The 13,371-nt window shown below is 36.1% G+C and overlaps 1 protein-coding gene across 1 annotated transcript; it reads left to right on the top strand.

Moving 5' to 3' along the window:
• Positions 1-5,701: 5,701 nt before the first annotated feature.
• LOC135945718 (phospholipase B1, membrane-associated-like) lies at positions 5,702-12,627 on the top strand. The gene is made up of 9 exons (XM_065493560.1): positions 5,702-5,786; positions 9,107-9,215; positions 9,276-9,504; positions 10,281-10,450; positions 10,505-10,630; positions 11,027-11,186; positions 11,246-11,397; positions 11,713-11,893; positions 11,956-12,627. The coding sequence occupies exons 2-9, from the start codon at positions 9,108-9,110 to the stop codon at positions 12,120-12,122; spliced, it is 1,293 nt and encodes a 430-aa protein (XP_065349632.1). The 5' UTR covers positions 5,702-5,786; position 9,107; the 3' UTR covers positions 12,123-12,627.
• The last annotated feature ends 744 nt before the right edge of the window (positions 12,628-13,371 follow it).

Consider the following 13,371-nt stretch of genomic DNA (forward strand, 5'->3'; position numbering starts at 1 on the left):
GCAGAGAAGAATTTTCATATTTTTTCCAGTGATACGTTTGCCAAGAAAAAGAGTATAATATTATCATCATGTATAGATTCTAAATTTAATGTATAATCTAGTTCGTGAATTTTATGCACCTGCATTAAAAAAGTAGTCGAACAAATGAATACCTGCTACAAAAAATCGCATTTTCAGGCTCTTGAATATTCAAGTGTGGAATATCAAACTGGAACCAATAAAAAATTCCATCATTCAACATTCCAGACATTGTATTTCATAGTTGTCTAGAGCGTTAATTTTATTTCCTAGTTTCGATTGCATCTGAAGCCATATTCCATGGTAAAAACTATAACTTGTTTAAAAAAATTTCACTAATAACCAAATATTCACTATCAAAATCGCAATCTTTGAATTCTATTTCGGCAAATTCATTGCCTATTTCTTAAATGATCTAATTTTATTATAATATTTCCTTGAAATACACGGCTTCATGATCTTCAGATCAGAGAGAGCCGTAACTAAGTGGGAAATATATTGACGCTCCTTGCAACAAGGAAATGCAATATCATGTTCATGTTTCATTTCAAGAACTGATGCATTTTAAGATAGCATCCCAATAAGGTCCCATTTCACTGGAATATCGTTTCAACGATCATTTGAATTTTCCTGAGACCTGATATGAAATAGTCAAAGCAATGAATTGCCATGGCGGTTGACTTGTCACACATTATAGTTTTAATGACCTCTGCATATTTCTTTTTCTTCCAAGATTGTTATATTTACTCCAAGCTATACTGTTTTTTTTACTATGGTGAAGTACACAAGATAAACTAACTAACTGTATTGATTTTATTGTTTCCAATTTTTACAGGAAGTAAGAAAGTTAATAAAAATAAATCATATTGTAACAGTAGTATAAGTTTTATTGGCGTTTATTTGTGAAATTCTGGTTTGTACGAGATGGGAATCGGCTGGAACTGCGGGTTGACCTGCTCAATTGACACAAACTTGGATCCAGCAATATCTGGATCGGGAAGAGATAATTCCTCAGCAGGCGTGCTGGCATTGGTGGCTGTCGGTGGAGTTTCTGGAGCGACTGGGGCGGTCTTTGGCGCAATCTGGCAGCGGATATCAAGCAGTTCAGGGATTTCCTGATGGCGAGTGTCCATCGTCCCCTGCTGGCATTCACGATGGCTGCTTGAACGGGGTTGAGGAGGAGGAGGAGGAGGAAGAGGAGGAGGAGATATGAGGATGGGAAGGTGGAAAGGCTCGTGATGAAGAATGGGGAGATGCATTAAATTTGGAAATGGTGCAAGAGGGTTAGTGGGAATCTGAGGAAGAGGTGGGGAATATGGGTGCGGGTTAGAAGGAGCCCAATTATGATGATTTTGGAAAGTTCGTGGGAGAGGGGGAACTGGAGGACGGAATCTGGGGTCTGTAATGCTTCCTTGCAAGGGGTTTGCATTCCCCAATGATGGCCACTGTCCAATTTGATTAGGGAGGGGTTGGGATCTATCGAATTGTGGCGGATCCAAAGGGTGGTGCGGATAATAAACGCTTGGTGGAATGTTCAAGGATGTGGCCTGCCCCAAAGGTTGCATGTAAACCACCTTCCAAAGCTGCGGAGGTCCGTGCGGAAGAATGCATATGACAATCTGGTTCACTTCGTCAACCTGAAAGAAAGGTTTTTATTTCAGATCGAGTGCAAGAGGTTATGCAGCCTGCATGACACTCTCGTGCCGCAGGTTGCGTCAGCGCCTTGCCACACAATTTTGAGTCAGCATAATTTATTCTAATTATTCCAATTGTATTGCTTCGTCAGGTTTCTCTGTTTAAATATATCTCTATGTTTAAAGCTAGCTTCAAATTCAAGATAACTGTCGCAATTTTAAAAACTTATCCAGTTTGTTTAATAATGAGGGCTTTAGATATCTTAAATAAAAATGTTTTCTCCTTCAATTAAATTACATATGCAATACTTTTCAAAGAGTTCATTGCATAATTCATAAATATTTTTACAGCATTTAGAGAGTACCACCAATGTTAGCTGTAAAGTTGATTACTTTTATTAATTAAAATTTAAATACAGCTTATGATGAAAAAACAATATTAAATTCTATTCATTAGAAAATTTAAAAATTAATCCATTTTTCTAATAAAAGTTTTGGAGCTTACCAATCGACAACCGATGAGTTTGTTGGTTCTGTACCAATTTTGTTGAAAGAGAACATTGTTCTGCGGTGGACTATGAAGCAGGCTGCGCGGCGCCACGGCCGTGATGGCGATCAGTAACGTTAGCACCTTTATCATCGCTGTGTTAGGTACACAGTGTGGCGGAAAGTTTGCAACGCGTTCGTTTTATCCAAGCGGCTTCACGCTGAGTTTGCATTTAAATTTTAAAATAACAAGCAACAGTAGGTTCCTATGAATGAACAATGTTAGGAAGGAATAAAAAGGACTATTGATTTCAATTTAATCACTTAATGTTATTCATCTTTACGACTTATATATTGTTCGTTTCTAAAACTCTAAAAATGATAAGTCACTTAGGTGTGTTAATCTCCTAAAAAATATACTACTCAAAAGTTCATAATGCCCTCAGCTAGGTGATTAGGTGATTGGCCTCTCAGTTTGCTGTCGTGTCTGGAAATTCTGCTGTGCTTGGAGTAAACGTGTTTGTGTTTGGTAATTGTTTGGAAAGATCACGGTGATAAAGCGTGACTAAGTAGTTTGATTGAATATTATTAGATGCTTCTCAATTAATTACAAAATTAACAAATGACAATAAATCAAGAAATCTAAAATAAAATGAAAATAATACAATGTTACAGTCGCTGATTAAGAACATAAATTAAAATGAATAGAATTCACGGTTAGTGAAAAAGCTTCCCTTTAAAATATTCATTTTCCTAAACATTAATTTAATTATCATATTATAAAATGTTATTTACAGTGAGATAAACCACATTAACCATTTTTTACATCTTGGAATGTTAAAAGTTCAAACAGATTTTTTATTACCCATGGAATGTTCATGGTTAGTAATCAGTGTATCTGTTTGATATCTACATAAATACAATAATATAAAATTGAAACATTTATAACTATATTCTAGTGGTATTTTAAAGTAAGAACAAAAAACTATCATGGTGAACTATTAACATTTCATATTATATAGCCATTTTTTAGATTGTAAAATATTTGATTTTAATCTTGTAGTAGTCAATTTCTTAAATAAAACAAATATTTAAAAGTAAAATATATCTATTTACTAGGAATAAGAAGCATACAAAATTATTGTTACATAACGCAATTTTGTTATTCAATTATGAATTCATACTGAAGCACTCCCAGTTAACCAGCAGATTATATTTTAAGTGTAAGCAACACACTACATTCAGTGTCCTTTAAAAAGAGTACCGGGTTTTAACAAGTGGATTTGGCTTACTGGATTTTCCCCTGAAGGTTAGACGAACACCGCACCCGACCAAAATCTCTTATCTGAAATTGGCGTTTTTGTACCAGTCCTGACGCGAATACATTTTACGAACGAATCTTGTTTAGAAGCAGAGTGGCTTGGCATTGTTCAATTGAGCGCAATGTCGACATTAATCAGTTGTTGACTTTTTATTTGCACGCCCTGGGCCAGACGTTTGCCAAAAAGCGATTCGATAGCTTGATGTGGCTCGCAAGGGTTTGCCATTCACCATTCTTTAAAGACCTCATTCTATTTTCAGATATAATCAAATTTGGAATGGAAGCAAATTTAGCGCCGAGTTGGCTTATTGATCCACCATAAATGAGCGAAAATTTAAAAAAAGGTGAAAACATCCATATTTAAATGTTTTGTATGGGGGAGCGAGGTTAAGAAATTTTTTTTTTTTTAATAATTGCACAATTTATTGGTATAATAATTTTAAATGTTTATTTCAAGCAGTTGACAAAAAAGAATACATTGATTAATTGTGAGCTGCAAAATGATCTTGTTTCGAATGTCTTCTGGATAAATAGATTTCTTATAATATACTGGCAGGCACTCTGATCCTCCAACGAGAAATTGTTATTGATTTCCGCAAGAGGAGTTTGACCTGACAGGAATTTCAAAACTTAAGATTATCTTTTCTATAGACTATTGAAAAACCGGTTTTAATTTTTTGCATGTGTATGTGCTCAACAGATTAATACTTTTAATTGCATGTGCAAATCTTGAATATTGAGTAGTTAAATGTTAGCTTAAGTATCCCAATCACGTCCGCGAAAACTTGCCTCAGGTATAGATATGAAAGAACAGCATCGTGCTTGTGACCAAAAACACTGAGTCAATATTGTATGCAGCTTTTAAAATGCGCAGCCAAATAATCATCATTTTATTCACTTTAAAGAACCTTGATATTCTGGTATACGCATGGACTCTTGCCGACGCAAAATATTTATTTTTCCTGATTTTTTACCTGCACTCGTCACGACCAGATAATGAATAGACTAATTTATATATTTACATTTATATGCTTCCTGGCGTTGATGAATTGAAAATTGAAATGTTCATAAGAAGTTATTAGAATAACTTATTGCTACAATAAAACAAAATTTATTGGTTTGTTACATAATATTTTTCATCATGATCAGAATCAATTGTGGTAGTAAGCTAGTTATTTCCTGCTCAGCAGCTATATATTGAACTGTTTATTATTTTTTACTCCACTCGTGCAGCTGGTGGGTACAAGTTGCGGTTTGCCTGAAAATTTTTGACGTTGTCGCGTTAACCTTCGCTGATTTGAATTCTCCGCAGCACAATTTAGGCTCAGAAAGACAAACAGTTTACTTTAACTCAAAATTTTAAATTATTTGAATATTATTTTTATTAAAGCTTATTAATGGCTTGAATTCAATCTTTTAAATAGGTTCATGTAACGGTAACAAGGATTTTCCGGGTCTAGCTGCATTGTTTCTCTTTAAAGTAAACTGAAACAATGAAATCTGTATAGTTGTAGTTGGAGTGAATTTAAATGCACGCCACATTTAAATTAAAAAAATTAAATTAAATTTGATGGATATCGCTTTTAAATTATTAGTACTGTTAACTCCCTGAATTAAAATGCCTACATTTTTTTTATTTTTTCCTGCTTTTTTACCACTACTTAGAGTGAATGTATAAATTAAGCTAAACATGAATTCATAATATCATGTTATTCGGTTAATTCGGTTAGCATATTTTTCAAAAGGCCATGTGAGTTAGTGAAATGATAAATAGTCGAACCGTTTGACTTTAGAAAGTTAAATGTATAGAATGAGAAGCACAATTTTTATTTTTGACACCTTTCCTTGAAACTGAGACAGGGCGAGTAATCAGTTTTCTCGTGCACAAAGCATTAATTGATGGTCGATTGTGTGCGCCGAAGAGAGGCAATGAGTGTTCTCTTAAGAGAGTACAAAGGCGAGAAACAGGTCAGGCACTCACACACTCAACTCGCACTTTCCGCTTCCTCTCGATTGTGTGAGATGTGATCAGGGATGCTGTGGAAATGCAGCCGCGAGAGGCGACATTGACCCGACCTTTCGCACACGCCCAAGGCCGTGAGTCACATTTTCACGCCGCTTCCCATTTCGGTCTAACATCCGTAGAAAAATAGAGTTCCCTTTGCCGGCGCCTGAAAGAGATGTGAAGAGAGACGAGAGAGGGAGAAGATAATATAAATTTGCATTTTGCCTCTGTCGAATCTCGCATTCTCGCTCACGGCGGCACTACAACGACCGTCTCCCCGGCACTACTCATCTCTGCCCGCGTACTCGTGCACATTTCGCAGGTAGGACTATATTTGCTAGTAGAATTTCTTCTCGTAATGTTTTATTTTCAATAGGCCATTTCCGTTATCAGAAATGCGATATTTTATTTTATTATTAATGCAATTACCAAAATTTAATCTAGCATGCAATTTTGATTTAAGCCGGTGCAAGGAAAGCATAGTATATAAATTGAATATTCCGTGTTATTCACTAGAAACTAATTTATATTAATGTGTTCTTGATACTTTTTTACATTTGAAGTATTAATAGATTATTTTTGCCAACACTGAAAAAAGTACACAAATTTACGTGATTATAGTCTTAACTTAAACAATAATAATAGGGTTTATTAATTAATAAAAATATCAAAATCAATTGATGAACATTAAAAAATATTTTCTAGACTATCTATTGTTTATCTGATTAAATATTTCAGCTGTTACACAATTTATAGTTTTGTAACTGCTGTGATTATACATATTATTTATTTAAAGATTCTCTTCAAAGTATTTTGGCCGCTTTTTAATTTAAACAATTGTGCTTAGGATAGATTGTTGAGTAAAAACTACTTCGTGGCATCAAAATACATATTGGCATTGTATGTAGTGCATGCCGCTCGCAGTCTCGAGAAAAAGCACCGGCAGTTGAATGTCATAAAAGACTTTACTACAATGTGCCGTCAATATCTCACCACTTTTTAATTTTAACCTGCAAAATTTAGCGTAAACGAGTCAGTTCAACAATGCAAATGAATTACAATAATTGTAACCCTAATTCATTCTTCTTTGATGTTAAAAATAATGTGTATTTCATATTGGTGGTGGGAGAATTTTGAATCGCTCAACAAACATGCAAGTTTTATCTGTTGAATTGATTATTGTTGCCCTTTTCTTGCAACACGGAAATTTTCTTTTGGAAGTTGAGCAATGTGCAATTTTTCCGCTACCACGATGATGGCAGACATCTGAGAAATGCCGAGTTGCATTATTTAATCAAGTAGTAAAAAGGCTTTGGCCTAAATATTTGATTTCAATACCAATCTGGCACATATTTTTTATCAGACTCACTCGTCATTCAGGAAAATCTACGTTCAAAATTGTTTTGTCTCGATATATGGACGAAAACCAAATTTAATATAATCAATTATTTCATTAGCGGCTAATTTTCCTGCATAAAATTAAGTTCATCATTTTCGCTGTTCGAGGCTTTGGCATTTTGCCATCTGGATGCTTACAGCATCAGTGCCGTTCAACCTTCGCCTTGATTTCGCCGCCCGAACAAAGGGGAAAACACAAAGGTTACGCGTACAATTGTTAGCGACGCTCGGTTAATTGAAACGCCTTCCCCCGCACAAATAAACCGCCACGGTTTCCCATAAGATCGGAAAAGAAGTCTGATTTTATTGCATGATTGGAGCCCACGCCGAACAGCATGCAATAAGCGAATAAGGTCGGTTTTACTTTGTGGGTGCACTGCACATGAAGAGACAGAAAAATACGCAGCATTTGCATTTGTGCGCGTTTCGAGTCGACGGAAGAAGCGAATATAATTGGCCACGCGGCGAGCAAGCGAGGCCGAGCTGCGGCCGCAGCACTTTTTCTCGAAAAGTAGCTGATGTTCAATTTCTTCACGGAAAAATGTAACCGCCGCCGACAGATGAGCTTCACTGGCTTTACGTGGACATTTTTTTGCAAGCGAAACGAAAATGCCAAGGAGGATAGAATAAATAAAAGAGGATAAAGGGTATGGGTCCTTTAAAATTATTGTTTCTTTTCCCACAACAAACGGATCATTCAGAGCCGGATTCTGATTCAGTCAAAATGCAAATAAATGTCAAAGTAATAATTTTAGAAAATTAGTTAAGGTCACTCTATATTATTTTTCACTTAAATTTCTCCAAATAAATTAGTTCAACCTGACATTTAGAGTATGATGAATTAATTAATTTAAGGCTAATTTAAATAGAGACTTGTACTTAAATTTGGCCAATAAATACTAAAATTAACGGTGGGATTCAGCTGTGGTGTTGTCGACAAAAAGTCAGTGAAGCAATTTTTTAATTTCCACGCAAGCTGGCTAACTGGCTCATTTTTTTATCAGGTGAATATGCTTTTTTCAATTTTTTTCATTTCTATGCTGTGAGACTATGGTGTTTCTTGTAGAAAAGTAGTCCTTTGCTTGACATGAATTTTAGTATATTTATTTGTCATAAAAACTCAATAGTTTTACTCAAAACTCTTAGATATTTCTTTAGTTGCAGTTTATTATCGATTAAATACACATGTAACAATTAATTATAATTAATGGTTGGATTCATTCACCAAAGCTTTTGCACTGGAAGAATACAAACAATTCTAAAGCAAATATAAACATGAAACCTCATTTAAATAAATATGCATTTTTCAAGGAAATTGAAAAATGTCCAGCAATCATTCCGGCGCAAGATAATTTGTCGGCGTTGCCTTCCGCGCTGATTGTGAGAATGTAGAGGAACGCTACTTAACATCTCAATAAAATTTGTGCCAGTCACGCACCTTGTAATTCTAATTGCTTACTCCAATAGCTTTTTGTCAGCTCGGAGTTGACAAAACGAGCAGGAAACCTCTCTTCTCTTGGTAGTGACTTTGTGACCGCTTATTGGGTCACGGCCGCCGCAAATATTGCATCTGGCGGGACGCGGTTTTTCCGAGCCGAATGACTATAGGGAGGTGGATTCGGGCCGCCCGAATATTAATTAGCTTGTTGCGCAACCTGATATTGAGATGTCTCTCGCAGCGGATGAAAGTCACACTCCATTGTCTCCCAAATTGCCCTTTGTCATCTTTATCGTTGTCGTTTCCGCATAGCTATTATTAATTTGAAGGTGCTGAGTTTTAAAAGCACGCATTCATCGTAAAAAAATATTTCACGGTCGATTTTAAAATGCATACAAAAATATTTATGTGACAAATTTTATAATTCTATTGAAAAATCTTTCAAAAGTTTAATTCTCCAATTGTTAAAATGTAAAAAGCTTAAAATCTAAGGGTTGCCTTGTTTGAAGATATGTACAACGTTAAGACGGACCATTTCTCTGTAGGAGAAATCTTGACGAGATTTTTCCAACGGTGCATTTAAGGGAAACCTTTGTTGTGGAATAAAAAGGATTTCCACATAATTAGCACCTCTAAAATTTACAGTAGTTGCACCAGGTTAGCAGAAATTCAATTCTTCAAGCGCAAACCTTTAATTTTTAAGCCTTCGTTTGAAAATAAATTTTTTAAATGACAAAACTTTTGAAATATACGACTTTTGCTAAGAACTGCAGAAAGTTAACTGATATTACTTGTTAAAATTTCAGAATGATTTGGCCAGTTTTTCTCATTCTCCTGATCTCCGGCGTAAAGTACCAGGCTGCTGGCCAGCTAGCAGAGCTGATGGACCTGATGAAAATTCCTGATTCAGTAATGGTACGTGTCTCCAACGATCGACACGGAAAATTATTAAATACAATTTCTTTAATATTTCAGGAGCAGGTGGACGTTTGGACGCGTCCAGTGGCGAACGAGGCCGCCTTCCGTCCGGTGGTGAGCAGGCACGCAAACTGCCAGAAGCACATGTCATCGGTGATCGAGTTCCCGTGTAAACGCACCTTTGACAGGGTGCCTCCAAGGTCGCCGCAACCGCCCACCTCCGTGCACCGACTGAGGCCAGGCGATATCGACGTTGTCGCGGCTATTGGAGACAGTCTTGTTGCCGGTATGTCAATGTTTGTGATGCGTTTACACAACTTATGTTTTGATGCTTCAAATGAGTAAATTTATGAATTGCAAGCTTTTAATATTGATTATAGAATATAAAATTAGATAGTAAGAGTGGTGCTGATCCAAACATTGTTTAAAGATTGATGACTTTAATTTATGAGTGAAATATTTAAAAATAGTAAGTTTTTATAATATTATTATGTTACTAAACATTAAAAAAACAAAAGAAGTAGCCCTTTAATAAGTCATTAGAAAATTGAAGGCTAGAAATTGTGAAAAATTTATAAAGGAACATACAAACATCTAACAGTTATTTTTAAAAGTATATAGAGTATGTTATCAGAAATGGTTTGTTTGAATAATTTGTTATTGGGATGCAATAGTCATCAGTATAAAATCAACTTTCTTCGTGAGAAAAAAATGAAACGAATAATACATTGCTTTCGACTCATATGTGTATACATTTAAGAATTAAGATTAATAAGAACAAAGTCTGTAATTTGCAATAATTTCTTATTTCCAGACTAACAATATGATTGTATAAAATTCTGTTTTTTTTTTAATTTAATGTTATGTTATGCATTTCTTTTAACTATTTTGTAAATCCTCTGACAGCACTAAGCACGCTGAAAGTTAGTACTGATGCACGAACAAAAAGTAAATAGTATTTCCATTTTTAATTTTACACACTATTGTAGGCCTAATGTTGCACGCATAATTGCGTTTAATAAATTCAATCATTCAATTTTTAATTTACACCTCTCTTTTCAGGTGATGCCGCTTTAGACGACTCACCGTTCAGCGTGTTCATCCAGTACCGCGGCGTGTCTTGGTGCGCGGGCGGCATGGCCGACTGGCGCAAGTACCTCACCGTCCCCAACATCCTGAAGCAGTTTAACCCCAACGTCACAGGTTTTTCTACTGGCGAGGGATCCTACCAGGTGACAATTTTTAAACTACAAATTATCAGAATAAACTCAAATTTTGATCTGCAGTCCAAGAACGCGCGCTTCAATATCGCAATGCCAGCCGCGTTGGACGACGACGCCCTCACTCAAGCGCAGATTCTCGTTTCACGGATCAGAGCCGACCCAAGCATCGATTTCCACAAGTCTTGGAAGGTGCGCTTTCCAAATTATTATTTTATATTTTGAATGGCATAATCAAGATTTTCTTAAAGATACAATCTTCATAGATAGATGACATTTCCGCGGAGTTTTAAAATTTTGAGTTAAATTTAGTCTACATATTTTAATTAATTCAACAGCATTGAATCAATGCTGGTTAATTGTGTGTTCTTTTCTGGAAGCATATATCCGAGAGCATATATTAGTCTTCTCAAAAATTAAATTAAAAAAGAAGGTAGGTATTTTCTCTATCAATTCAAGTTTATTTAGCATGAATTTACGAATTTTATTCCTTAAATACCAAAAATCAGAGCTATTTTTCGTGTTATTAATATTAACTTTGTACGGAAATACTTCACTCTATCACATTTTTTAATCCTTTTTTCGCAGCTAGTGACAATTTTCATTGGCCACAACGACCTTTGCTCGAAGGCGTGCTTCAACCCTGAAAAACACACGGCCCTTCAGCACAAGAAACAGCTGCAAAAGGCGTTGGACTTCCTCAGGAAGAACCTTCCACGCACCTACGTGTCGCTCGTCACAATAGGAGGTGAACACAATAATTAACATTTCGTCGCTGAGACAAAATATCTAAAATCCCGATTTCAGACGTGACATACTCGATGAAGGTGCAGCGTTCCATGATCTGCAAGTTGATGCATCCCTTTCTGTGCGCATGTCTGCACAGGGGACGCTCCGCCAACCCTGTCAAATGGGTCGGCAACCTGGCCAGAGAGTACGCTCAAGCCGAAATTGATTTGGTGAGAGACTTAATCGTTACTTTACACGTATTTTCTTCATATATAATACTAAGATTCTTATGAATGCCCTAATTAGATTTAATGATAATATTATCTTTATTACGTGAGAGATGCAAAATTTTAAACTTAAATTTGTTATAAACATTTTGACAAAAAAGATAGATAGAGTTTAAAAATGAGATACAAAAGAGAAAAAATATTTTTAATTAAAATAATGAAAATATAGAAAATACCTTTTACTATATTTTTTTTTTTGTACATTCTTCTTATATAAGATCTTAAATTTACTATTTGGTCCTTTCAAACATTTAATAGGTATTAAGCGGAAGATATGATAACGATCCAGAGTTTGCCGTCGAACTGATGCCGTTCACCTCGTTTACACATCAGCTCGGCTTCATGTCGACGCCCGCCGACATGAAGAGCGTGTGGATGACGGACAAAACGCTGATCGGTCCTGACTGCTTCCACATGAGCCAGGCCGGCGCCGCCATGAGTAAGGACGTTTAATTTTAAACCTATGCCTGACAATTTATACGAATGCCTTTTTTGTCGCAGTGGCCAACATGTACTGGAATAATCTGCTGGAGCCGAGTTCCCTGCGCTCATCGTCCCCGCCGAAAGCCATTTTCGACCGCTTCCTCTGCCCGACGGAAAAGAATCCGTATTTGTTCACTAAGGAAAACAGCGTGACATTCAGGGCAAAAGCTTCACAAATCATTTAGATTGACACACTTTTAATAATTTATTACTATAGTATTTATTCTGAAAACTTGAAATCGCATGCAGTTGTGGTTATATTATGAAAGTCTGAGTCGATTAGGAAATTTCTAACGGCCCCAATTTCGATTTTAAATCATGCAGCTGTGAAATTTTTGATTCAAAACATAAAAATATTAATTTTATTTTAAACATTTTTTCCACATTTTATGGATTGAGAAAATCCTAAAACAAATAATCTTTTTCCGTCTAGGAATGCAAACTACCAGAAATTACAGGGGCCTTATTGCATTAAAATTAATTTTAAATGGCTTCTAATACTAGGCCAATTTCCTTTTTACGTTTAAATTCCTTAAAAAATAAGACTTGAATATGAAACTTAAATATTTAATTTGTAATAATTTCAGCTGCGATATTTTGGTCTATATATAGACATCACCCATGCATGATATATACATTGCCAAAGGCTATCTTGTACTGATCTAATTTATTTGCGTTGATGTAAGAATAAACAAATAAAGAATTGCAAAGTGAAATCTATCCCTGTTTTCCTACCCCTATGTCAACTGGGATGAGGTAGCAAGAGATGGCAGCAGGGGATCGTGGGTCGGAGTCTGAGGCCGCGAGCAGCAGACTCTGCTGGCGAGACGCGAAAGCCGGCATTGGCATAATCCGCGCCTCTCCTCGCCAGCAAATTCGGTTTTATGGCCGCAGATGATACAATATCGCGATATACGGCTGCAAAGCTGCTTAGCATGCTCGACAGCAGGCAATTCGTTCGCTCTCCATCCCAAATTCGACACAATTTATGGCGCGCGATACACAATTCCGAGAGTCCTGCCTGGGAGTGGCCCCCGTGCGTCGAAAATTGCTGCTCGCTCGCAATCGGCTCAACTGGTCCTTTGAGCGGTAGCCAGCTTCCACCCGTGGCCAATTAGTTCAAATAAAAACGGCCGCACCAACCATGATGAGCACGATTTTTCATTAATTTTCAGCTTCATTGCGGCGTATAAGCTTAGGGCAGTAAATTCTTCCTGATAAAAAGCTATCATATATATTTTAACGTATAAATTAAAAAAAACAAGACTTGAGGCATTTCGTTCAAAGCTTACTAGAGCAAATATAGATTAAAAGGAGAGCCCTGGCATGCTTATAATCTCTCTTCTGAACATCGTGATGGCATGAATTCGTTGCTTTGCATTGCATACTACTTTTAGTAGATCCAACGATTGCAGATAATTCCGAACGAATTAA

The sequence above is a fragment of the Cloeon dipterum genome, chromosome X (assembly GCF_949628265.1).
Source record: "Cloeon dipterum chromosome X, ieCloDipt1.1, whole genome shotgun sequence".
Taxonomy (NCBI): Eukaryota; Metazoa; Arthropoda; class Insecta; order Ephemeroptera; family Baetidae; genus Cloeon; species Cloeon dipterum.

Excerpts from the sequence above, each read along its gene's own strand:
- LOC135945718 (XM_065493560.1), top strand. The coding sequence starts at position 9,108 with ATGATTTGGCCAGTTTTTCTCATTCTCCTGATCTCCGGCGTAAAGTAC. Across the intron at positions 11,398-11,712 it reads CTCAAGCCGAAATTGATTTG|GTATTAAGCGGAAGATATGA; the intron begins GTGAGAGACTTA and ends AACATTTAATAG. Across the intron at positions 11,894-11,955 it reads CCAGGCCGGCGCCGCCATGA|TGGCCAACATGTACTGGAAT; the intron begins GTAAGGACGTTT and ends TTTTTGTCGCAG.